General features: G+C 44.8%; 1 protein-coding gene across 1 annotated transcript in view; it reads left to right on the forward strand.

Annotated features, from left to right (window-relative positions):
• LOC105497490 (elongation factor-like GTPase 1) overlaps positions 1-24,698 on the forward strand; it is an 81,746-nt gene extending 57,048 nt beyond the window's left edge. Inside the window, 8 exon segments of the mRNA XM_071099243.1 lie at positions 14,394-14,509; positions 15,658-15,769; positions 18,812-18,990; positions 19,044-19,340; positions 19,957-20,009; positions 21,439-21,610; positions 24,373-24,463; positions 24,631-24,698. Coding sequence (XP_070955344.1) covers positions 14,394-14,509; positions 15,658-15,769; positions 18,812-18,990; positions 19,044-19,340; positions 19,957-20,009; positions 21,439-21,610; positions 24,373-24,463; positions 24,631-24,698 — 1,088 coding nt within the window.
• The last annotated feature ends 2,508 nt before the right edge of the window (positions 24,699-27,206 follow it).

The following is a 27,206-nucleotide window of genomic DNA, read 5'->3' on the forward strand; positions in this document are numbered from 1 at the left end:
GGAATAGTTTTTGTTGAAATTTGTCAGTTAAAGAAAGGAGCAAAATGGGTTAATAGTTTGAAGGAATAGTTGAGTCAAGGAAGTGTGTGTGTGTGCGTGTGCGTGTGTGTGTCTGTGTCTGTGTATTTAGTGGAGTTTGATTCTACTTGTTTTATCAGTGGAAGACAGGTAGGAAAAGAGGAAAAATAAAAGATGCAGTGAACAACTTAAATGATTAATAATACAAGGTTTATAGTCTCTCCCAACTCAACAATGTAGAGAGCATAGCCATCTGTTAAGAAGACGGAAGGTTTGGGAAAGAATAAGATTCTGAAAACTGGTAGATGCGTGGAAAAGCCACAACGAGCATTTGCTAGCAAATCATTAGATGATACCTTGACTAAATTGGATAGTAATGTGGTTCTGGGAAGAAGTGGAGATAAGGAGTCCAGTGAGTATTACACAGACATTGAAATATAAGACTGTCTTGAGTCAAGTGCCATAGGGACTATAGCCTGTTCATAGCTTGAGGCTTCCCTAGTTATAAGCTTGGAGGAAATGCTCGTGAGGCCATCTTCTCTCAAGTGTTAGGTCCTCTTGCTTCTTGTTGGGAGAGAGGGGACAGTCTCCCTGCCATAGAGCCCACTCAGCTGATAGACTTGTTGCAGTTTCTTCATTTCCATCTGTGATTTTGGCTCTACTAATCCCATTTCAGGTATAGTATTTGAAAGAGTAAACAATTGTATTCAGAACTATTTAGAACTTACACATAATAATGAATAGACATCAGATCATATTCTCTTCCAAAGATATGCTGGAAACATACTTTATGAGTTGAGTAATTATCAGCATAGTTGTCATGCCAACACTGAGCAGGTCAGAGAGGCCAGAGCCTGGAATTCAGCTAAACTAATAAGACCCTAGGAGGTCAAATGTCAGATACAGGAAGCAGGAAAGAGTAGGTGGGTGGTAATGGGCCAAGCAAAGGTCATGCTCAAGGAACCCATAGTGAGACATTTGACCTCTGTTCTTAGTATTTTTAGCACATGACAGAATGGGGAAATAATTTGACTTTTATGTGGTTTCATGCAGGTTGGGAAGATATCCTTGATGGTTCACATAATAGTCTTCTTGTTGATAAGTTCAGGTTTGATTTTTTCCAACAGAAAAGCAAGTGATTGTCAAAAGGGCTTTGAAGAAGGTGGAAATATACTCTCTTATGGCCATAAATTGATATAGTCCAGTTGGAGTGCAAGTTGTAAGGCAGGGGTAAATTGGCTAAGTAGATTTTTTTTTTAATTTCCAAAAAGAAAGGATATTTTTTAAACGCTATGAAGATAGCTTTGGGGAAAGGTGATTTTCAGTTATAACAGTAAGTATGAATTTTGAGTAGTGGCAGTTATTATAAAGACTTGACAGGTCTTTTGACCTTTCCAGAAAATGTAAAGTATATGATTAGGAGAAAGGTGATACTGGATAGAGAAACATGTTTCTAGTATGACCTGAAACATGACATGTGGCAGACGTTAAATGTGAACTAATCAAGGAAATGTGTTTTCTGGGGGAAAAGGACTATTTCGTTCTAGTAAAGTTGATCTGAAAGAGGTCCTCCAGCAATATATGTAGAAAAGAAATCAGATTCACTGTCTGTTGCTGAAACTCTGACTTTCCCTCTCCATTCCTAGTTATTCAGTGTTGCAAAGATTCAAAACTTTTTGATAGCTTTTAAGGGGAAGTTTGAGATGGCAGAGGGAGATAGAGGGAATTAGTTTTTCTGAGAAACAAGGCAAAGAGAGAATCCTTAAAACTCCTGAATTGTCAACATTGATGTTGGAGCCCCACTCCAGATTCGGGCTGGAGTGTGACTCCACAAGTAGACGTTTTGGAGAAGGAGGAGTGGCTGATGCAGAACCTGTGGCTTAAAGTAGGAGGAGGGAGAGAGTTTTCTACTGAGAAGCATATGTGTTATACAAGCTTAAAGACAAAGTGGAGAAGGAAACAGTAGTAACCACATTGTCCCAGATTCTCCTATGACAGGCCATATGCCTGATCAAGAAAGCCATGAGCTGTGTGTGGTGGATTCAGAGTGAAAGTTTGAGTTCTTTTTTTTTTTTTTTTTGCAAGAAGTTATTAACTATAAAAATGGGCATGGCATATGTTCTTCTAAAATGATATTCTGGCAAAATAATGGTTCACAAATACAAAGCAGCCCACACAATTGCAGTATAATTTGTTTTATTAAAATAAAAGGGTATATTTATTTTGTAAGATGTCGTTTACAAGGAAAATCCTCAACTGAACCTCCAGAATTATATTAAGAGCAGTAGGGGTTGAAAGCAAGTAGGATCTTCCTGGAATGAAATATATCATGGTCTTTTAAAAAACACTTGGCCTTTTTCCGGTTTTGTACATGGAGTGAGGAGAGTTAGTTCATCTTTGCCTAGGGAAGAAAGTCCCCCTCTCCTTTGTAGATGAGCACAGAGCTTTTACCTTCCTAACACCCAGACCTGCTGATTTGGAGAGGACTAACTGCAAATTCCCCAAGGACTGGGCCTCCCAAGTCTTCACACTTAATTATTCCTGGTGAAGATCTCTTGGGTGTTCAGTGTATATTGGCTGAATGTATGAATAAATTAATCACTTAATAAGCTTAGGCGAGGGAATACATGGGCAGCCAGAAGCTATTTAGTGTTCATCATTTATTTCTTCAAGGTTTAAAATATTCTCAGGCAGCCTGGGCAACATAGTGAGACCCCGTTTCTACAAACAATAGAAAAATAGAAAAACGGGCATGGTGGCACTTCATGTAGTCTCAGCTACCCAGGTGGAAGATTGCTTGAGCCCAAGAGGTTGGAGCTACAGTGAGCTGTGATCGTGCCACTGCACCCTGGCCTGGGTGACAGAGTGGGACACTGTCTTTTAAAAAAAAAAAATCTCAAGTACATAAGGGAGATATAAAAGTATAGAAATATTTCTTTAGAAATGAACACATTGGCTTTTCAGTATAAATATACTGGAATTTTAGGTGAAAGCAAAATACTTTCTTGGTCTGAACATTTCTTATTAAAGAATATCAGGGTAGTGATATTTTAGTGTGTTAAGATTATTCAACTCCCAGAGCCAAGATGATGTTATTACTGGGGATGTTTTGTTTAGCTCAGAGAGTACACTGAAACTAGCTGGTTCTTCCTGCCCTCAGTGTGTTCTGGGAGGCTCCCAGCTACGTCCTGGACCGAAAAAGGCAAGGCTGTTTGATGTTAGAGAAGCTGAAATATTCTGAGTATCTTTCTCTTCTTTCCTCTGTGCCATGGTCCAGTCAACAGGAGGGCAGAACATTGTCCCAGCCTTTTGTAAAGCCAAGATTACCCCGCAGAAGCTACTTGGAGCCGGTTTCCAGTCTCCTGAGCTAAGGTTGCTCCCAAGGGAAGGCAAGACTCAATTGCCTCTGCCTGAAGTTGTTGTTTTGTATAGTATTCTCATAGGTGTGTTGTATAGAGACTTAAGCTCCACTAATGCTTTCCCTCTTTTTTAAAATTCTCTTACTTTCTACCATTTATGTTGGCATTTGTACTCTTTCTTGCAGTTTTCTTTGAATGTTTTATGTTATATGACTCTCATGTGCCTGGCCAAGCCCTTCTAGGGCGTGAGTCAGGCAACCCCTAAGCTAGGTATTCAGGTTAATTTTTTTCCCAATGCATAGGTGTTGTGCCAGCACAGTATATCAAATAAACTTGCCCCTGCCCCTGCTTCCTTCCCCGCTGTTTCACTACCACATTTCCCACACATACTGTAGTTGGTTTCTGGACACTGCTTTCTATTCTGATGTATTTACCAACCTGTATTGTTTGATTTTGAGGGTATCAATAATTGATTTTTGAATCTGGTTCTGTCACTTTTAGCTTTAATAATTGGGGGCTATTTTTAAGCATTTATTCTGTAAGAACTTGAAATGATTTTATCTCTTGTGATACATTAAATGTCTATGTTAAGACATCTTACGTACAGAGGTAAATTATGACCATTCTTTTACTGTAAAGGTAATTATATAGAAAAAGCCAAGTAAGTTGCCTTCCTAGTGCTGGTTCCTATAGGTGTTATTGGTGTATTCTTCCAGACTTCTATCTATGCATAATACATACACATGTTCCTATAGTAAGAAATAAATTCATGTGTGTGGATTTAAATAAGTTCACTCGGGAGCTAAAGCTGGGACTGCAGCTTAAACCCAGCATTATGTTGTTCTGGTTTCTTTATTATTACCAAATAAATTATTATAAAGAGTTAAAATTATCCCAGTACTAGTCTCTTCGGTGGAGCAGCCCTTCCCATTTTCATACAAGGTCTTATTTTGCCGGCAGCATTCCTAGCCGTCTCCAATGGAGCCAGCAGGCAGCAGCCAGAACTAGTTTTGCCTGAGGGTCTTCCCTGAGACAAAGACTTCTGCCCGTGGCCTTCTTACTTTCGGATACTTGTGAAGCCCAGGATCTCTCTTTCTCTTTCTCCCTCTCTCTCTCTCCAAAGGCTTCTGTCCTTGGCCTTCTTACTCTAGGATATTTGTGAAGCCCAGGATCTCTCTCTCTCTCTCTCTCTCTCTCTCTCTCTCTCTCTGTCTCTCTCTCTCTCTCTGTGTCAACTTCTGGAGCAACCAACTATCTTAGGGGCATAAATTAATTTTAATATACCTGGGTGGCCTTTAATCTAGTTCCATTTTTTGAAGTTTTTGGCTTTTGGAAAACATCTTTTCCTGTGTTAACATAGCCTCTCCCTAATTTTACCTGTTTTTGAACTTGGGATTTGGAGGTGGAGGAATGTAAGAGAGGGAGGAAGGAATGTAAGGCGTCTTTTATAATCCTTCCTTTCTCAGGATCCAGAGTTTTGTAAAAAGAAAAAAAAAGGTGTCTTTTTTTAAAATATGCATGAACTAGTTTTTCCTCTGAAAAATGAAACCTTTATTTACTTAATTTTATATCCTAATCATTTATTCACATTTATTTTTTGCTTACTGTTTGGTTCTACATTGATCACTAGGTTACATTTCTCATACTGGGTGCTTATTCTTCCAAGTTATTTATAGATGCTTCACAGTTTTGATCACAAACTAGTAAATAAGGCATCCTCTGATAGGACAAGCAGCACTGGGTTTTACCGGTGGACCTCTGGCAAGTTGGTCACTTTGTGGGAATTTCCAGACCTGAATCTGCATCTGTATAAAAGGAAGTTGAGGTAGATGAATCTCTATGGCCTTTCTTTCTCTCCTAGTTGGTTTTCCAGGATCCTTTCTCACCTTTTCCACTGCCCATATCTTGGGTTTTCCTGTATTTCTTAGTTACATTGCTGTTTTCAGTACCCTCTGTGCCCTCTTCTCTATCTGTGGATTGCTTTAAGTGACATTCAGACAGGCAGAGGCCGAGAGGCCATTTGACATAGAGGAATTCCATCCTTCCAAAGATCTCTTCTTATAACCAGGAGTTTTTTTGGTTTTTAAACAAAACAAAACAGTTATCCTGATTGGATCCATGAGGACTAGCCTCACTTGGCTGTGCCTCAGGAGAGATCCAGAATGGCTTTCGTGGACTTGAAGAAGCTCAGAAGTATTGGCACTGTCTCGTTTACACTGGCCTTGATTTTGGGTAGAGGTCGAGCAGGCTGAAGTCCCGTCTGTAAAGCCATCATGGGATGGTAAAAGGCATCTGCAAAGTTCCAGCTCTAGCAGGGTCACAACTGCACTGAGATGAACACAAGGGGGCAGCCTTTCCCACAGATTTTTGTTAAATCAGCAAGGAACCGAGTGCAGTTTCAATGTGAGTGCCTGCGTGAGCCTGTGCTCTGTCCACACCAGTGCTCATGTGCAAAACCTGTAGCCTATAACTCTGTTTTTTATAAAGAGCTGTAGGGTGAAGGACATATGAATGCTGAGTAGATTTTGGGCTTCACTGTGCTAAAGTTTCGTTAACACAGTCAAGGCCTCCTCAATGTAGGTTATAGATTATATCCCCCTGCCTAGCCTAGAGTCTTACACATGGCAGGCAGGCAGGCAGGTTGGTAGGCAGGCAGGCAGGCAGGCACTTTTTATTATTGGAGGCTTAGAGATGACCGAATCATTAATATAGAGGAGTTGAAATTCATTTAGCCTGCTGTTTCAACCTGAAGAATGACTTCAAAGCAGTCATTTAAATTATTTTTGCCTTTTTTTTTTTCATTCTCCTGACCCTCTTACCTTTCTTCCAACTGCTAAAGGCATTGTTTCAATTGTATATATTTTCTTTTATTTTTGTTTTCTCTTCATCTTGGAAATTGAGTTATGGCTCCTTTGGTTGTTTCTAGTTGGAAAAAGCATTATTATGAAAATATATGCTGTTTAGTAAGCAATGAAGCAGAATATAAAATATCACTAATATCCTGAACCCCCTGCAATTAGAAGCACATTGTCACTAGTTTTGTTTTATGTTTCCCAGATGACTGTCAATTTAGCAGTTCAGCACATAATTGCATTGATGATCATATTTCAAAGGATTTGAGTCTATTAATTCAAGCGTAGAATTAAAGTAAAAGTTGTTATTCCTTCACCGTTGTATCTGAATTTATTATTTGACCCTGTAATGGCTGGAAGAAATCTGATATGCTTTGGAAATCAAAGGTAAATTTTATGTCCCCTGGGGTAGGGGTAGGGGTGGGAGGGAAAGAGGACTTTTTTTTTTTTTTTTAGCTCTAAACAAATGGAGCAATTAGTGGATTTATTGTATAATAGTTGTTTTTCTTCAAAACCACAAGCCTTCAATTTTTCTAAAATGACAATAGTAAATTTTCACTTTCTAAACAGTTTACATAATCAGTTTCATTATATTTGCATTTATTTTGTTAACTGGTACTAACAATGATGCCACATTGTTTTTTTTTCTTTTCTGAGTTTCGCTCTCTGTCGCCCAGGCTAGAGTGCAATGGCGCGATCTTGGCTCACTGCAATCTCTGGCTCCTGGGTTCAAGCGATTTTCCTGCCTCAGCCTCCAGAGTAGCTGGAATTACAGGCACCCACCACCATGCCTGGCTAATTTTTGTATTTTTAGTAGAGATGAGGCTTCACTATGTTGGCCAGGCTGGTCTCGAACTCCTGACCTCGTGATCTGCCTGCCTTGGCCTCCCAAAGTGTTGGGATTACAAGCATGAGCCACTGCTCCTGGCCAATGCCACAATTGTTAATGCACTTGAAAGATATATCAAATTATATTTAACCAACGTTTATTTTGTACCAACTGCATGCCAGGTGTTCACTGAGTCAGTTTTGTTTGTTTTCTTAAGCCTTGAAATAAACTTTGGTGGTAAATTTCTCTTCATTTTGCATATTACAAAACTGAAAGGGTTTTGACTTGCTCAACAAATTACACTATCCCAGCCATTGCTTGTTAGCTATAATTTTATTTTCTATATAGTTGTGTAGCTGAGATTATTTGAAATACTATTACTGATTCTCCTCACTTACTATGATTATTAAAAATGATAATGTGCTCTAATGATTTTTGACACTCTGCATATAGAACCTTTGAGTTTCATAGGTGCTGTAGGCCCTTTCTCCTATAAATAAAGAATCTGACACACAGAGAGGCTGGGTCTCCTCCAAGCTTGGGCAGCTGATAGTTCGAGAGTTGATCTAGAACCCAGGTCTTTCCCTTCATAAGGGGCAAAACCACTGGAAAAGACAGGCGGAGAAATAGCTGGCTCCTCAAAAGGAAGAGAGAAGCTGACAGTGAGGATCTATCAGTTCTGCTCAGTTTGGAAGGAGACTCTTCTCTGTCTGCTGACCTCCCTACGCTTCAGTTCTCAGCACTCTGAATATACCACAATTTTCATGCCTCTGTGTCTCGGCACATACTGTCTCTTCTCCTCAAGTGTTCTTTCTCCCTTCATTGCCAGCTCAGATGTCACCTCCTCTTGGAAGCCTTCCCCAACTGCATCAGACACATACATCTGGCTCCTTCCTTCCTTTGATTTCCTATACTTCTTTTAATAGATCTCTCTTAGAACATCTATTCCTTTACATTATTTGTGTTTTCAGTTAGTGTCTCGGAGCTCCTGGGGCAAGGGTCTTCATTCTTCAGGCTTATCTCTGATGTTGAGCCTGGGTGCACTTTACTAGGATGCATGTTCAAGTATGGGTGGGAATGAATAAATGAATAACTGTGTGCTTCCCTCCCAGGTGCTGCTTCTGAGCACAGAAATGGAATAGAAGTTTGAGCCGGAGGAAAATGGAGTCTGTGGAAGTTCTAGGAGATATTCTTACAGTTAGTCATTAGTTTGTTGGCATCTAGCTTCTAGGTTACATATGGGAAAATTGAGGGACAGTAAATCACAAAGAGAGACTGAAGGTCCAGCTTATTAGGAAACTTGAGTTTCTAGGATGTGGCCACTAGCTTGTGTACATCTTCGTTGATTCTAATGTTCACTGTGTTCACCAAGAATTATTTTCGTCCAAGGGCCTACATCAGTTTAGAGGTATAGAACTTGGAGTAGGCAACAAGGTTGACTGTGTGTTTTTCATTTGTAGATGTATTCATCTGCCCAGACATGAGATGCCCTAGCACTGTTCACAGCCTGAAAACACAGCTGTAAGAGTTTGTGGGTAATAGAACATTAGTCTTACTTAAGTCTTTCTAAATATCTTCACTCCTCAGAGTAACTCTGAGTGTTTTCTGGATTTCAGTTTGGCTCATTAAACTCTGATTTCTACATAATTCAGATATATCCATAGTTTTTTGTATAATACATTTGAAAAATTTCCCCTTATGAGATTAGACAAGTTTATAACCGAAACCAAGTTTGTTAAACCTATGCTAAAATATGAAATTGTTTTTAAGAAAAGCCCAAACAGGCAGAAAGTGACAGTTTACTAGTATAATTATAATGATAATTTGAATGTATTGATATTGAACTCTATATGATATAAAAATACAGTATTTCCCAAGGCCACAAATCATTACCAAGTTTAAATTTATTTTAAAATGTAGCAGATCCATAGTTTTGTTCTTTGTATTCATCATATAGTTTTTTGTGTATCCTATTTTGTTTTCTTTGCCTCATTGATTACTTGATTCCGAAAACAGGACTGTGGAAAAGCAGAAACAAAGCTGAGCATTTGGACCCATTAACTCCATCTCTCGTTTTGAGTAAAGCAAGCTATTTATTTTCATAACTAGGGAGGCCTCACAACCTGGGTTGCTGAGGACGTCTGGTTTATGCCTGTCGTCTTGGAGAAGTTATTAATAGTGTCTCCTCTCACTGTTTAAAATCCTAACTTGGACAATGAGTTCTATGTGGTCACCCTTATTATCACTGATATATTTTGTCCTTGATTATTTTATGCTTTGATTTTAATAATTTGCATTTTTGACTAAACTTTTCTGCATTTTCAAATTCTCTGATGTTTTGGAAGGTATATCATATTTTATTTCGATTAATAGCTGCTTTTTGTGTCTTTCTGATCATTCTTTAAATGTAAGTCAGTTCTGAGATGTTCCCCTTTGTGTTCTACCAATTTAAGACTTAGAGATTATAAGTTCTTTGAGTATGGCACCGGATTCATTTTTGTGTCCCTGACAGTACTTAGTAGTCTGCTTTGAACAAAGTACTCAAGAAATAAGTACGGAATGAATCTTAGGAAGCAGTTCGGTTTTATCAAAATGAAGAGCGAAGTTTGGTCTAGTCTGGAATGGTATAGGTGCCTCCCAATAAAGGAACTGGGATTGCACTTGGGCTGAAGATCCAGTCAGCCCAGTGGCTCTACTGACCAAACCCAACTGCGGAAGAGATTTCAATGATCTGTTTTCAACTCCCCTAGGGACTCCCAAGTGAGTTTTCAGTAAAGTCTTCTCCAATTAAAGATCTTTCTCAAAGATTACACTGCTGCTAAGTATAAAAACAAAGGAATTTTCCAGTGCCAAGCAGAGACAGACAGAGAGTAGCCTGGTTCAGCCACTGTGGCTGCTCACAGTGTTAGCGACAGCACTGTGTTCCAGAATGAGGAGAGTGAGGCCCCGAGTTGGGTGGGAGAGCCCAGATGGAACAATAGTTTGTATGGCATGTAAAGAGTTCTTGAAAGAGGTTGAAGATTTTTGTGAGCACCTTCAGTTGATTGAGCCATGTGTATTTCCAAATAATAGATTTGGCCTCTTAATTTAAAGTAGGCATAGTAATAGAAAGCTAGGTGTAGTCAGTAACAGCCAATCACTTATGAGGCAGGGGAGGGAAGAATGACCTTTTTTAGAATTTAAGTTGCAAAATATGCCTTATACTCTGATAGGCAGTTTACAATGCCTGACAAAATGAGTCATCTTTTTGTTTTGCCAAATTTTACTCTAGCTAAGTGCCTCCAAGTTTAGGCAAAATAAGGACAAGTTAACTGTTCTTAAATGTAATAATGCCATGGACTCTCATGAATAGAAGTATTTGACAAGTAGAAAATAGTTATCTTTGACTTTGTGTTCAAAGTATAGGGGTTGCTTATGTGTAAACCTGAAAGGGGATATAATTGGGTATGTATGAGGAAGGCTGTGCATGAATTGAGTACAGGTGCTTTCTAAGTCCTAAGTTACTGCAGAGCTGTTTAGTACAGTGTCTAATACCTGATGGTGCTCAATATGGACTAATGGAATCTAAATTTCTTTCTCTACCAAGATCTCTGTCAAGTATATGTGATCATTAAGTTAACTGATCTATTTTTAGGATCCAGTAGTCACAAACAATAGCAAAATCCTAGGGTGTTTTATCTTACATTTTAAAAAAATAAGTAATTCAATTTTTTTTGTTTTAAAAGCAATACCCATTCTTTGTTAACAAATTTAGCTGGTAGATTTTTATTTTGGCTTCACTAATTTGAATTTCAAAAGTTATACATGCTTATTGTGAAAATCCAGACAATAAAGAAGTGTTCAAATAAAACAGTCTCCTCATCTTTGCTACCACTTCTCTGATATAATCATTGATCACAAATCACCTTATAGCCTTCTATAGTTTTTCGAATAGTGCTCCCCTCACACAGGTGCTTTTGTACTTTTTTTTCCTACCTCTTTCTTTCTTTCTTTTAATAAAAGTGGTACTGAATGTATTATCAGTTTGGTGCAGTTCAACAGATATGTATTAAGCTCTTGCTTTCACAGTGTCAAGAGCCACTGTACTGTAAGTGTATATAATCTCTGTCCCTGGGCAATTTCTCACATTCTCTTTTGTCATATTTCAAATTCATTACTGTTGCTGTTCTCTTTATAAGTTCACAAGGTCTTTCTACCTCATGGTGTTGTGAAACTCAAATAATGTAATGTTTATTAAAGCACGTAGTTAAGCTTAAAGCAGTGAGTATGACTGCATGATTACTAAGAAGTGGTTATCCATGAATAATTCTACTTTTTGTCACTGCTAAAGGGAAATATGCTTCCTCTGCTTATACTTTAATTATTTCAGTAGGTTCCATACATTTTCAAAACACCTGATTTTACTTATTGTATTTTTACTTCTTTCTTTTTCTTTTTCTTTGAGACGGAATTTCACTCTTGTCACCTAGGCTGGAGTGCAGTGGCATGATCTCGGCTCACTGCAACCTCCGCCTCCTGGGTTCAAGCGATTCTCCTGCCTCAGCCTCCTGAGTAGCTGGGATTACAGGTGCCTGCCACCATGCCTGGCTAATTTTTGTATTTTTAGTAGAGACGGGGTTTTGCCACGTTGGCCAGGCTTGTCTTGAACTCCTGACCTCAAATGATCTGCCCACCTCGGCCTCCGAAAGTGCTGGGATTGCAGGTGTGAGCCACAGTGCCCGGCCTGTATTTTTACTTTTACGTGCAGTATGCCCGGCCTTCTTTGTCTCAGCAGATGTTTTTTTTTAAAAATTCCTACTAGGTGTATCTTTAACAATTTTTTTCTTCCATATTCTTGGCTATATTTGATAGATGAGATATAATAGCAGGTATTATAAATTTCATTCTGTTAACATGTGTTTTAGAGTCTAAGATTTCTTCTAGCTTGTATTCCATGTTCATTGTTGTTATTTTATCACTAATTAGTTACAGCCAGAGATTTTAAGTCAGTTGCAAATATAAAGTTATTTGTCAGAAAGACCACACACACCTCTTGAAAAATTACTTTCAGATTTGATCACATAATTTCCAAGTGTCTTCCAAGAAAGTGAGCATGATGGCCTTGAGTGAAAAACCTGTGGCACTTGACCAAAACCTCAGTTTGTTTCTAATCATGTCTGGATGGAGTGTAATTTGATTACAGCTGACTGGCCTGAAATGATCCCAGTAAGATGCTGAACTGGATCTGGATGAAAGTCTCACTATTTTCTGCCCTCATCCAAGCACTACGGAATCACTGAAATGAATAAGTTTGGGATTTCATGTCCAAATCCATTTTTAATACTACCACCTTATGTTTTCATAGTACCGTATGCTTTTCAAAATGCTTTTATCTGTAGTATTTGATCTGTGCAGTCTGCTTTTAGCTTCTATATTTCAAAGGCCAGTAATGGTTAGGTTGGAAGTAATACCTATTAGAATAGTGACTTTGAGAACTTTGAAATCATTTCCAGGTGTTTTAGATAGGCTACATTTGAGTGATGAAACTTTAAACTTTCTTTTTTATAAAAGAAAACTTTACTGCTTGAAGTAATCTTTTTAGAAATTAGTAGCCCCAAAGATTTCAGGGTGTGTGGTATTGTTCCTCTTTTTTATATTTAATGGGTGTAACTTACTGCAATGTGAATAATGCATAATATTTGTAGGGAAAAGTAGGGAAGTAGCCAAGGAGAAAAGATGGGACAAAGAAAACTGTGAGTTTTCTTTAAATATCTGAGGCGATTGAAAGGAATTTTAAGCAATTTCTTGACAAAAAGACTCTCCTTTTTTTTTTTAATTACAGTAAGGATGGCAATCAGATGGAAAAAAAAGGAAAATTGGAGAATAAAATAATACCTGCACAGTATATATATTTTGGGGGCATTGTTGAAGTTGTACTTGTGATCTAATATCCATTTTTAAGTGTTTTGTAGATATTAAAGTTAATTTGCATACATACATATATATCTATATATACACACATATAATAAATCCAGATATACATGTATTATATATCTATGTATAATACACATACATAACACGTGTATAATAGATACTCCTATTAATCAGTATTATCACTTAGATTATGCAAGACCTGGAATATGTATTTGGAACAAAAGTAAAATCCCTTATTGTGATTCTACTTGCCAGCTCCTTATTATGGTCAATGTCAGGGCTCTGGGCCAGGCGGGAACTGAAGTAGATGGTTGGCCCTAACCACTGAACCACCTGCCTTGAGCCCCTTGAGGCACGAGAGATGGTGGAGAACCATCGTCACCGCTCAGGGAGCATGCACCAGCCGCTCTGTCCTGCGGCTCTACCTCCATCCTCTCACTTGAATCTCATAAGAACCTTGGTAAGTTGGGATTTTGAGCCCCATTTTTCAAGTGAGAAAACAGGCACAGAGAAGTTGTGACTTTTACACATAGAGTGATGGGGCAGGGACTCAAACCCAGGTCTGTCTCTTCTCTGGAGAGGCGCCTACATTTGGAGGTGAAAACTACCCCTGTGGCCATATGACAGTCCACTGTGACCGGACACTGAAATGACCAGTCCAGGGGGCTTGTGGGCTGGGGTCTCAGCTTCACCATTGTGCTGCTGGGTGACTTCGGGCAAGGCCCATTCCTCTCTGGACCCTGGTTCCTCATCTGTGTACTGTGTGTGTGTGTGCATGCATGCATTTGTGTGTGTGCATTTTGTAAAAATCAGCTTACTTTCAAAATTTAAAATATATCCATGAAAGTAAACACAAAGTTAAAATAGCAAATGCTCAGCTCCATGTACCAGCTAATCCTGTTTTACGTATGTGCATGCGTGTGTGTGTGTGTGTGTGTGTGTGTGTGTTCTGGGCTACCTCAGAGATCCATTCTGGCTTTGAGTGTGGTATGTCCCATCGTGGGCAGGTCCAAGGGAGGGCATGAGCTCTCTGGCTTTGGGACAGGTATGGGGCTGGCCCTAGAGCCTGCATGTTTCTCGCTCTGCTGCCTGCCACAGAGGGGAGTTTGTCTTGCAGGGAATAGCCTCATCCGTTAGCACCAATGGTGGGCTGACAGCGGCCACTCCTTGCCAGCCCCGGCTGGAGGCAGACTCATAAATCCCACACCAGGCCGGGCTGTAAATTTGTGTGATTCACATCTGGCCTCTTGGAGGACAGAGACATTTGCGGCTGTGGGACTGGCTGTTCTCTCCTGGGCAGAACAGGCAGGTACTGGGGAGAAGCCTCTTCATGGGCCCAACAGTCTCAGATGGCCTCTCCAAGGAGATGCAATGCTGAGCCCCCTGGATGCCTCAGGCCCAGCCTGAGCCACCTCTGCCCAGGCCCAGGCCACCTCTGCCTGGGCCATTCCTGTGCCCTGGCCCATATATCCCTGGAGGTCACCTTTGTGGACACGCTCTGTGACCTCAGAGATCTTGTGGGGCCTGTGGCCCGGAAGGTCGGCTCCACCAACCCCACAGCGAGGTCCCCTGCCAATCCGCATGGCATTCTGTCTTGGGGCTGTGAGGACACAGTGGGAGATCGAGGCCCAGTCTGTGTATCCCTCATTCCAGGGAGGCTGGGGACCCAAATCCACTGTCCCTTAGGCAGGAAGGGGACAGGGACACTCCTCAGGCCAGGGCTGCAGCCATTTGTCATCTTTCATCAGGACTTTTGCCACAGTCAGATGCCACTGGAACTCTACTTAGCATTTTTAAAAAATCAGCTTACTTTTAAAATTTAAGTGTGCGATTTAGCCTCTTCTTTAGCCATATTTGTGAAATCAGGGTCTGATATACTAGTCAAATACTCACACACGTACACATACACATGTGCACACACACACTCACACAGACCCATACATATACACATATATGTGAAAATATACACATGAAATATATCCATGAAAGTAAACACAAAGTTAAAATAGCAAATGCTCAGCTCCGTGTACCATCTAATCCTGCTTTAGGTTTAGAGTGGCTCTAGTCTCCCCCCATTATGGGTGATTCCTTACTGGTGATACAAAACAGGTTCAGCTGGCTCACAGAGCTGAGCATTTACCAGCCATTCTAGCCTTCCTCCACTTTACAGACAAGAAAACCAAGGTCCAGAGAGGTGCAGGGCCTGCCCGAGGTCACACAGCCCTGGGATTAGTGGCCAGCCCGCCTGACTCCCAGTTGAGTGCTCCTTTTACAGAAGCATACTCCCTGTCTGCAGTGTGCAGGGCCCCTTCCTCCAGAAGCACATGTGGACTTGCAGAGGCCTTTTGGAGACTGTGCCCTAACAGAGTTCATTGCAAGGTGGGCTTCCTAATGGCAGGCTGATGGGCAGGCGGACGGTCTCCTGGGTCCTGGTGGGACCATGCACTGGCCCCCAGCTCTGTCTGTGCTTTATCCTGGTGCTCATGGCTCCTGCAGCACCTCAGGATTCGGGGAAGAGGGGAAAGGGGAGTCCCAGGGGAGAGAGAGCAGGGCTCTGGCAGCAGCCCTTCCCCAGGGAGCTGCTTACTGAAGAGATCATTAGTGGCACCAGCTCTCAGGCTGGCAAGGAAGGTGGCCTCATTAGCAAGCACCTTCCCCTGCGCCACCTCCACCTTCCCACCTGCAGGCTTCTGCCACCCACACTGTCACTGCCACCACTGCCATCACTCCAGAGATGCGGCACGATGGGCCTCCTGTTGGGGACAAGGCTGCCAGCTCAAGGGAGCCAGGAAGGAGATGTGTGTGCAGGGTGGCAAGGGTGCATGTACACTGAACACACAGACACACAAACACTGGCACACAGATACGCTCATATGCATGTACACACATACTGCATTAATAGAGGTGCACACATAGGTCTAGCGCACACACAACATAGAGACTTGCACAGTAACACGCGCAACTCCCCAGACACGCTGTGCAAGCACACAGATCCAACAGAGACGTGTATACACAGGGGCGAGTTTCAGTGTGAAGCCCCACAGGGCACACGTATAGAGACCCATGTGGAACATAGGCGCACGTGCACCCCAGGAGATGTATGCATGTATTCACACAAACATACAGTCCTGTCTCCAGACTCCGGAGTGTGCATGGAATTGTACACACATGAGTACGTGTCGACAAACCTGCAGACAAGCCCGGGGCATACCACTGTGTGTGCAGGGATGCCCACATGCACATGTACATGCACATGCACACAGAGCACACATCACTTATTCTTTTCTTGGAATCTAACAAGGCCCAAGGAGCAGGGAGTGGCTAATTCCCTGGAGGAAGTGAGGAGACCAGAGCTGAGGACACATTTAATTAATTCTTCTTATTCCCAACAGAGAGAGAAAGGGAGGAAAGGAGAGAGAAAGGAATGAAATGAGAGAGAGAGAGAGGAGAGGAGAGGGGAGAGGGGCAGCAGGCGGGTGAAGGTGAACTGGGGAGGAGCCGGTGTGGGCAGTGAAGAGGCTGAAGGACCCCGGGCCCAGGGGCATTAACCTGCTCAGCTTAGGGCAGGCCCAGGGACCTTATCCCTTAGCCCCAATCTCAGAACCAGACAGGCCGTTCAAGGTCAAGTAGTGGGACTGGTGCAGAAGTCCACCTGCAGTGCCCCCTCCACAGAGCTCTGGGGACAGGGTGCGCACGTCTTTCACCTGCTCCCACTGAGTGGAAACCTGCCCCCCAACCCCAAACTTCCCACCCTCAGTCCCACTTCTGCTCTGTGCCTGCATTGGCTTAGGGCCTCGGGGGCTCTCCTATCATAGGTCCGGGGTGGGGGCGACACAGCTGCCCAGGGAGGCCCCTGTTGGGCACCAGGACAGCTCCTCCCACCCCTGCCCTGACCTCAGCCTTCAGACAAAGTCAGGGAGACAGAGATGGATAAGGACAGGGGCTCTAAGTGGGAGGGAGGATGTGAGCCAGGAGAGAGGGGAGGTGGGGCGGGGTGGGAGTGAAATAGGGAGATAGGGGGCAGTGAGAGAGATGGGGAGGCACTAAGCCAGAGATGGAGAAAGATGTGAGAGAGGCTGGGATGGTGAGACTCAGACCCAGAGACACACAGAGAGGATGCTAGAGAGAACCACACAAACAAAAAAAGGTCTGAGGGTCCGGAAAGGCAGCCAGGCTCTGCAACTCTCCCTGGTCAGGAGAGAGTCACTTCGCCTGGGGCATGAGCAAGGAACCCTGGCCTAGAGAGGATGCTGTGTGACCCCACCTCTCCGAGCCTTGGCTGCTGGTCTACTAAGCAGGGGGACCGGCTCTGTCTCTGAGAGGGCCCTGAGGCTCTGCAGAGAGGCTGGTCTGGTCCTTTTCTTCCCTCTACTCCCTGCTGAGTCATGCGGGCCTGCAGATGGGGTGGGGGGCTCCCTTCCGGGGCCCTGAGTGGGCAAAGCAGGTGAGAGAGGAAGTCGCTGTGGGGCTGGTGTTGTGTGCTGCAGCCGTGAGCACGGAGTGATGGAGCGTTTGCCCTGAATATTGAAAATGCATAAATATCCATTTTCAGGCACCAAGGCAGATATAAATACAGAGGGGAGGGTGTGCAGCCCTCAGCCATAATTTACCAGCTCTGCTACCCGCGGGGGTGTGGGCACTTGTGCTTGGCTGTCAAGAGGCTTTTCCAGGTGGCTTTATGACCGCCAGTGGCCATCTGGATCCCTTCTCCTGGAGAAGTGGCTCCTTGGGATCCACCGCCTGGGGTGAAGTGGGGCAAGGCAGGGGGTGTCATTCCTAGGCCTGCTCCATCCTAGGCCTTTGGGGCCTCTCCTGCCTTCTCCTCCTCCAGCATCTCCTTGCTTGGGAGGGACGGAACTACATCTGTGTCAGGCCTGGTGTGTACCCAGCCCTGGTGCACTTGGATAAAATCAGAGGCATTCCAATCCTGCCCATGGGTGCTTCCAGGCTGCGAAGCATAGATGACACCCTAGGTCCTGCCCTTAGAAACTCAAGGGATACGGATGGTAGAAGGGTCTGGATAAGCCAGCATAGGGCAAGACCTGGGTCTGCTCTGGAGCAGGCCAGAAGCCAGAGAGGAGAGACACATGGCCAATGGTGGCCTCTAAGAGTCTGGCCGCAGCCCAGCACACCCAAAGCCCTCAGCCTGGAGGGGAAGCAGCAGGACCCGGGGTGGAAGTCATGGCCTGCTGGCAGGCAGCTTTCTGGCACCCTCCAGAGAGGACATGGGTCTTGCCCTATGCTGGCTTTTCCAGACCCTTCCACCATCTAAGGAATGTGCTCATTCTCAAAGAGTAGACAAATGGAGGCCCCAAGGCAACTCCCTGCCTCTCCCCCCAGAGCTGGAGCTCAGACTTGAGCACCCTGATCCCTGCCACCTTCACATGCTGAGGGGCATCTTTCTCTTTGGGTTGGGACCCTGTGTTCAGGGCATCCACCTTCCTAGAGCAGAAAGCCACCAGCCTCTATTGGGGGATGTGGAGCATTCTCCCTTCCAGGGTGCCCGAGCCTCCTCTTCCCAGGAAATGGAGGCTGGGCTTCCCTGCCCTGAGCAGGAGCCTGCACTGGGAGGCAGGGGCTGGACAGCCACCTGCTGCCTGGGCTGAGCGGTGGAACCTGTTTGTGTGGGATGTAGGCATTGAATCATGAACACATCAGGCCGAGTGGCCTAGGGCCCTGCACAGAGCAGGGCCTGGGGTCAGGTGGCATTGGTGGGGGGGCGGAGGGGGGCGGAGGGGGGGCTCCGTGGAGAGAGGGCTGAGGCTTAGGTGGGGGTAGCAGAACCGCGCCTCCTATTCCTTGCCTGCCTCTCTCATGTTTCCCTCCCCCACTGTCAACAGGGGCTCTCCGAGGAGGCAGCATCCCCACAGTAAGTGATGTCTGCCCGGGCCCCGCCCTCCAGGCCTGTTCTGCCAGAAACACCCACAGGTCAGGGCATCCAGGTGCCTGGATGGACAGCTGCAGGCCAACCCCTGGCCCACCGCAGCCTTGGCCAGCCACTCTCCTGCGGCTGCAGGAAGTGGGAGGTGCTGCAGCCGCCAGCGCCCCCCCCCCCCGCTCCCCCACCGCCAGGCTCTCCTGTCTGTCCTAGTCCTTGCGTCGGGTGCGAGGGCACAGGCCACAGGCCACAGGGGATTCTCTGGGTCTTCCCCGGGTGACTTTGCTGTTGGCTCTGGGCCCCACACTGGTCCTTCTGTGCCATCTGGGCGGCAGGATAGACGTCTGCGGGGCACATTCTCCACACCCCCTTGTGTGCTGCTCCTGGTTCAGTTCTTCCAAGAGGAGGTGCTGGCAGGCTCCAGTACCTGCATGAGAGGTGCCTCTCGGCGGTTCCAGCATCAGCTCAGTGGCAGTTCCAGGAGCACAGCAGTGAGTGTAGGCTGTGCGCTTCAGCTCAGGGAATCTCTGGATCTGCCTCCTCCTCCCAGTCCTTCCCCCATCACCTCGGCAGCCTGGCCATCTTGGAACTCCTGGGATGCTCCTCATAAAGGCTCTAAAGCCCTTGTTCCTCACTTCTTCCTGGAGGGGGCCCCACCTTGGCTCTGGGTGGCAGGAAAAGCTCTTTTCCCCTCTGCGAGAATCATCCCATCTTGCCAGTTAAATGGAATGGTCTTCCCCGAATCTGTTCTCTGGGTCATGTGTGTGCAGCCAGGCCTCTGGCTGCAGTGGTAACAGGGGCCTCTCCTCACTGGCTGCTCCCCAGGGTCTCCTCTGCTCTCTCCTCCCTTCTCATAGGCTTCTTCATCTTCCTTGGGGTTCTGCTCCCCCATAACTCGGGGTTCCACCATGTGGCCCTGACCTGCATTCCGGCTGCTCTAGAGGCGTGATCTGGCTTCTGCCTCTGCATGAATGAACTACATCGCTTGGGAGGTCCTGGTTCGAGTTACTAGGGTGACAGTCCGGCCTGAGTCGTTTATGACCAGGCCAGAGGTTCTGTATGTCCCAGGCTTGGCCTCTGGGGTCAGACACTCATTGCCTTCTGCAGGGCAACCAGGAGCCATGGGGACCTGGGGATGAGGCAGTTTTCCTTAAATCAGGGTGGGAAGCAGGCAGGGGCCTCAACCACAGGGCAAATTAGCAACTGAGATGGCATCAGCAGCCTTGCCCAGAGGCGACGCTCGCCCCAGCTCCACCCACCCTGCCCAGGCTGCAGCAATGCCTGCTGTATGCCCAGCACCAGGTTGGACTTCTGGGGGAACTAGATGAACAGGACTCAGACCCTGTTCTCAAGGAGCTGAGGGTCTCATATGGGAGACAGAGAGTCCTCAGATGCCTGAATACCAGGCTCTAAGGAGCACGAGGTGCACAGGGAAGGGAGAACTCAGCTCTGGCTGAGGAGTTGGGGATGCTTCACGGAGGGGGCGATATTTGACTTGCGCCACAAGGTGGGATTTTAATGCGTGGTTGGTTCCAGGGTTGCTGGAAACATCCCAGAGAGAATAGAACCACAGGAACAAAGGCCCGGCTCAGTAGCAGAGCGGGAGGAGCTGACGACTAACTTGTGTAGTGAGAATGCTCAGAGCAGTGGGGATTAACCAAAAAGTAGACAGGGTGTGGCTGTTGCTTGGCAGGCAGCGGGAGGCCCCAGAGGGGTCCCCATGGGAGGAAGAAGGCCCACAGGGAGGCAGGGTGGCATGGGGTGTCAGGAGGGCCTGTTTGGTTGAGCTGTTTGTCTGGGTAGGGCCACCCATCTGGGTCTCCTCCTGGGTCCCCAGGGCCTGCGTTCAGAACTGGGCAGGCACACAGCCCTCTCCAACCCAGTGCCCCCAGCTGCAGCCTGATGGCAGGGCTAAAATTAGCCTGGTGGCTGTGGGGGCAGTGGGAGAGACAGTCATGGGACTCACCCCCACCTCTCCTCTCAGAGGGAGGGAGAAGGGCGGCTGGAAGTAGAAAGGACCCAGGCCCGGGCCTGGGGTGGCACTGGGGCACTACAGCAGCAGGAACCTGGGACCCCTCTGGCCTGACTTAGGGCACAGGAGCTTGGGGGTAGGAGCAGGAGGGCTCTGCCTCTCTCCTGGCCACCCCCTGGTGCACTGCTGGATCCTGAGGGAGGGGTGGTTGGGTTTTGAGTACCCAATGCCCTGACCCACTTCTCCTCCTCCTGCTTGCCCAGGTCCTCTGGGGCTCCTCTCCCGTGGTCGCCATGGGAACTCCAGGTGGCTGAAGTTTGCTTGAGCCTAGCTCCCTGAGACGAGCTGTGGGTCAGGGGACGTAGAGGGAACTGGTCCCCAGCCTGGGCTCTGAGCACTCCTCCCCTGGGGCCCAGAGTCTCCATCTGAGCTCTGCCCATCTAACCCTCACCTGGTCTCGTCCTCGCTTCCTCCCTCCCCTACACTCCACACAGCCTTCCAGTCACCAAGTTCTGACTATTCCTTCCACTTGCACAATCTCCCTGGGAGGCATCTGCTCTGCACCAGCTTGGCTGCCTCAGGCCTGCTCCACCCCTTCCCTCTCCCCTGGATGACAGCAGTGGCCTCCTAGGGGGTCTGGCTCCTTCAGTCTGCTCCTCCTGGGTGCTGGTGCTGTCCTCAGGACGAGCCCTGCTTCTGACCAGCGCCTGCCAGTCTGGCAGCTCCTCTGCCCCTCCCTACCCCAGCCTGGGCTCCTACCACCCAGGGATGGCTGCATGTGTGAAATGGGTGGGTGGTGTGTTGACCTTCACTTCTGGAACCGCATTCTATGGGGCAGTAGCGTCTTTCTGGAATTAACAGGTATACCTTGAAAATGGGTTCCCTGTGGAATTGGTTTGGGAAGCAATTACTTTATCAATTCTGGTACATGGCAAATTGGTCTTATTAATTTTATAAAAATTATTGGCAATCATTACCCAAAAACAAAAATCTTTCACTTTTTAAAATTGACTACTTAAATTTTACCTAAAATTACCAAACATAAACCTTTAAAAAATACTATGTGTTTACTAATAGTTCCAACAATAAAAAAATGACTTACACCAGACCAAAAAAAACAAGTCATTAAAATTCAATATAACTCAACTCAAAAAACAAAATTGGTTACTGTCATTACAATATTACAAAATTTTAATCAGCCTATTAAGATTGTATGTAATTCTACATATATAATACAAACTACAAAAAAAGTTAAAACAGCTCTGATCAAATATAAATAATCAGTTAAACCAACTGTTTAATTTGTTACAACAAACTGTAAAAAAAAATTCCCTTTTTATATTACTCATATCCAAACACATACTAATTTACCAAGGCCTTTAACTAAAACAAATGAACAAACTAACTTACTAGTATCATCTACATTCATAAAAACACAAAAACTTCATGCCTTAGCTCATATAAATACAGCAAAACTAAAAAATAAATTTAATATCACATAAAAACAAACAAAAAATATTGTACAACATTACACCCAGTGTCAAATTCTACACCTGCCCACTTAAAAAACAAACGTTAATTCCAAAAGTCTATGTCCTAATACATTATGGCAAATAAATATCACACAGATAAATAAAATAAAAAATTACACATACAACAAAAATCCCTTATAATTCCCAAAAAACAAACCATAATTTAAAAACTAATAAAGCACTCAAAACTCAATTAATTAAACAAAAAAGTAATAAAAAGTATAACACTCCCCAAATACAACTTAATCTAACACTCTATACTTTAAATTTTTTAAACATTTATAAAAATCAGACCACTACTTCTACAAAACAACATTTTACTAATTAACAAACCCACATAAAAAAACTAATTAAAAAAACATAAAAAAAACTTTACTTGTGTTTCACCAAAAAAAATCAACTTCCTATTTAAATACCCACTAAACATTTAAAATTCTACAATAAACCATTAAAAATACAAAAAAAAAAACCTCCACAAAAATAAAAACACCACAATCAAACATCATTAACTCACCAATAAAATAATATAAAAAAAAAATAAAGTCGCCATCCACCAAAACAACAAAGCCACCAACTTAAAAACAATTTAAAAAACTAACACAGTTAACTAAAAAACCCTAAAAAACACAAAAGTGACACAAACTTCAAAAAATATACTAGTAAGTCTCCCCATGTCTACAAAAACAACTACAACTAATTATACTTACTAAGCCTATGTACATTTCCCACCCTTAATTCAAACAGTCACATAAATAATCCTATTAAAATATATGTTAATACATGGGTACCAGGCCCCACAAATAATCGTTGCCCTGCCCAACCTAAAAATATAATAATACTAATAAGTATTTCCATTAAATATTATCCTCCTATTTGCCTAAAGACACCAAAATATTTAATACCTACAACCCAAAATTAGTTAGTAAAAGTACCTACTATCAATACCACCAACAAATTTACTTATCACATAGTAAGTAAATGTCACTCAAACCACAAATAATTTACAGAACTCTTCTTTTCAAAGATCATTAAAATCTAAACCTAAAAAATACCTTGCCCCCCCAAAATTCCCAAAAAATCAAAAGACCCAAAAGTCTTAGTTTAAGAAACATGTATAACTAATACCACAATACTACAAAACAATAAATTTAAAACTATTATAAACTAGGACCCTCAAAACCAGTTATAATTATACGGGCTAAACTCACTTGTGTTCACAGGCCCCATCCATCTGGCCCATTAATCCGGCCTATAATAACAATTTAACTAAAAAACTAAACCAAATTTATAAAAAGTTAAAATCACGCTATTCATAAATATAAAAGTAAAAAAAAATTTTTTTTACTATGCCTAAATGTATACGTAGGCCAGATTTATACTTCTGTCCACCCAAACATCTCAGTGTAGTAAAAAGTAACAGAACAACATTGCTGCCAGTATATCTCACCTCCAGCCACAGGGCGGTTTTCTCCTATCTCAAAATAAAACAAATGTACAATCGGGTTTTACACCGAGGCATTCGGTTCCCAGGGGCATACAAGAGATGGAGGCCTTCCTCTTTTACTAATCCTCCTCGACGTAGACCCTTTATGGGTGTTGGACTGGAAGACGGTCAGGTCTTTCCCTCCCCACAAGGCCGTATCTCAGACTGTCTCAGTGGGGAAAAACCTTGGACAATACCCAGAGTTTCTTGGGCAGAGGTCCCTGCGGCTTTCTGCAGTGTATTGTGCCCCTGGTTAATCAAAAATGAAAAATGACAATAACTTTTACCAAACATACTGCCTGTAAACATATTGTTAACAAGACACATTCTACACAGCCCTAGATCCCCTAACACATGTTTCTGTAAACATTTCTGTAGACACATGTTTCTGTAAACACAAGGTTGAAACTAAAGTTACAAATTAACATCTCAAAACAAAATAATTATTCAGGGTATAAATCAAAATGAGGTTTCTTATGTCTTTCTTTTCTACATAGACACATTAACAGTCTGATCTCTCTTTCTTTTCCCTACAGACACTAGGCTTCCCTTCCCCCTGGTGCAGCCGGACCTTCTGTGGTGTCTTGAGCAAGCCCCTGGTGCTGTCTGGGCCTCTGCGGACTCAAGGTCTGGCACCTGACTTATACCCTGTTGTGATATCCTGCCATCTGGCCCCATATGGAGTCCTACAGGGGACTCTGAGACCCAGGCGTGAGCACTGGCTCAGGCCCCTCTCAGAGGTCTGGTGGTCCAGCATCTGTCCACGGGCCTCCTCTCCTCGTCCTCTTCTCCAGGCTCCTGCCTCTGCCACAGTTCCCCAGAGGTGACCTTCAGCCTGGCCCAGGGGCTCACACACTCCTGAGGGAGGCAGGGCCAGACTCAGGCAAGGCCTTGGGGGACACATCCCAGTGGGCAGGACACTCTTGGGGGTGGAACTACAGGGAGGAGAGGCAGGGCAATTGAGGCTTGAGGTGCCTGGCACCACTCAAGGTGAGCAGCCTGCTCCTTTTCCTCAGTCTCAGATGGAGCGGAGGGCAGAGGTGGGGAAGAGAGGCCACTGAGACAGTAGGGCTTGGTTATGGATGACGGGGGTCCTTGTGTGATATAATTAGGCTTTGTGTCTCCACCCAAATCTCATCTTGAATTATCCCCATTTTCCCCACCTGTCAAGGGAGAGACCAGGTGGAGGTAATTGGTGGATCATGAGAACGGGTCCCCCATGCTGGTCTCGTGATAGTGAGTGAGTTCTCATGAGATCTGATGGTTTTATAGGGGGCTTTTCCCACTTTGTTCAGCGCTTCTCCTTCCTGCTGCCTGGTGAAGAAGTTTCCTTGCTTCCCCTTCACCTTCCGCTGTGATTGTAAAGTTTCCTGACACCTCCCCAGCCATGCTGAACTGAGACTAAATTAAACCTCTTTCTTTTACAAACTATCCAGTCTCGTGCAGTTCTTTATAGCAGAATGAAAACAGACGAATACACTGTCCCTGCTGAGGGCTGGCCTGGCTGGGCTCTCCCTGCATTGGCACTTGGGTTGCCAGTAGCAGTGGTAGTGCTGGCGGGTGGGAGCTCTCCTCTGCTCCACGTGTGCTCCTGAGATGTCCCTGGCACCAAACCACCTTCCCAGCTGTGGGCATGGATGAAGGGAGGGACCAAGATTTCCTATTGCTCTTTTTTGTGTGTGTTTTGTTGTGGGTTTTTTGAGATGAAGTCTTGCTCTGTTGTCCAGGCTGGAGTGCAGTGGTGAGATCTTGGCTCACTGCAACCTCCGCCTCCCAGGTTCAAGCAATTCTCTTGCCTCAGCCTCCCCAGTAAATGGGATTACAGGCCCCCACCACCATGCCAGGCTAATTTTTGTATTCATAGTAGAGATGGGGTTTCGCCATGTTGGCCAGGCTGGTCTTGAACTCATGACCTTAAGTAATCCACCCACCTCAGCCTCCCAAAGTTCTGGGATTATAGGCATGAGCCACCATGGCTGGCCTTGAGATTTCCTGTAACTCTTGAAGTGAGAGGCCCAAGAAGGGTTGGGAGCATAGATGTTTGTGAGTCCGTGGGGGCCAGCACTCTGTCCGTGGAACCCAGGGTGAACCTTTCTGTGCCCCGGGGCCTCATTTGTCTACCTGGCAAGTTTGATATTAGACCAGTCAGGGCCAGGGTTTCAGCTGAAACTCTGGACTCAAATCTCACTAACTAATAAGCTTCAACAAACCGCTGAACCTCCTGGTACCTCAGTCCCTACATCTGTAAAATGGAGATGACAATGCGATGTTCCTCCTAGAACCGTTGAGAGGATTAAATGAGTTGATCTGTATCAGTATCCATGTCTGTCTGTATGTCTGTGTCTATATCTATATCATATGGTATATACCATGTTAGTGTATTTCAATGTTAAGTATTATCATTATTACCAGGTCCCAGGCCCTTTTGAGAATTCAATAAAACACACTTTTCAGAAAAAATCTGCATCCACATAACCAACGTGGTGCACAATTTTGAGGGGTCATGAACAGACTGCAACTTGGCTGTGCTGTGTGGATAGTGAACGTCCACACCTATGGCAGTCTGACTCTAATGTGCTTTCTTTAGTTGAAACTTTGGGGTCAAGTTAATATACTCAGATAGCTCTGGGATCAAATTAATATACTCAAATAGCTCTAAAGGTTCAAAGATAGTCACTTATACCCTGCCTCCCTCCTGCCCCCCAACCCCATACTCCTCTCTCTGGCACTGGGCCACCCAATCTGGCCTCAGCCTTAGCTGTGAGCTGTGGTGCCCAGAGTCCAGGGAGCAGGACTGCTTCTGTTTCCTCCCCGTGGCCATGAAGCTGGGCTTGGCCCCTGTGACTCACTGCCAAGCTCCGTGGTCCTGCCTTCTGAGGGGCTCTTGGATGTGCTCCGTGCCTCCGTCCCTCTGTTCCTCCCGAGTCTAGATGTCCTCCCTTTCCTGCCTTGGTGGTCTCCCTGCTTCCACCCTTGTCTCTCCCTGGCAGCCAGAGTGAGCTTCCACCTTGCACATCCCACCATATTCCCTCCTGCCTACAACTCCTGGGTGGCTCCCCATGGACTGCAATGATCATCAGGGCTGAAGGAGAGAAAGTTGTGTAAGATTCATGATTCCCAGCATACAGGAAAAGCAGAATTCTTACCAATAAACTTGATATCATCAAAGGGGGTCTGGGATTAGTCTAGGGGCCTGTAAGGTCACTGTTTGGGAGCCAGGCCTGCAAGGGCCCCTCGGGTGGGGGTGGGGATGAGGCAGCTGGGATAAAATCATTTCATGCAAATGCATTGAAATGAGGCTTTGTGGCAGGTTTAACAAGCTGCCAGGAACAAAGGCTCTGTGATCATCCTGTCTCCCACCTCTAACCAA

Source organism: Macaca nemestrina, chromosome 7 (assembly GCF_043159975.1).
Source record: "Macaca nemestrina isolate mMacNem1 chromosome 7, mMacNem.hap1, whole genome shotgun sequence".
NCBI classification, from domain to species: domain Eukaryota; kingdom Metazoa; phylum Chordata; class Mammalia; order Primates; family Cercopithecidae; genus Macaca; species Macaca nemestrina.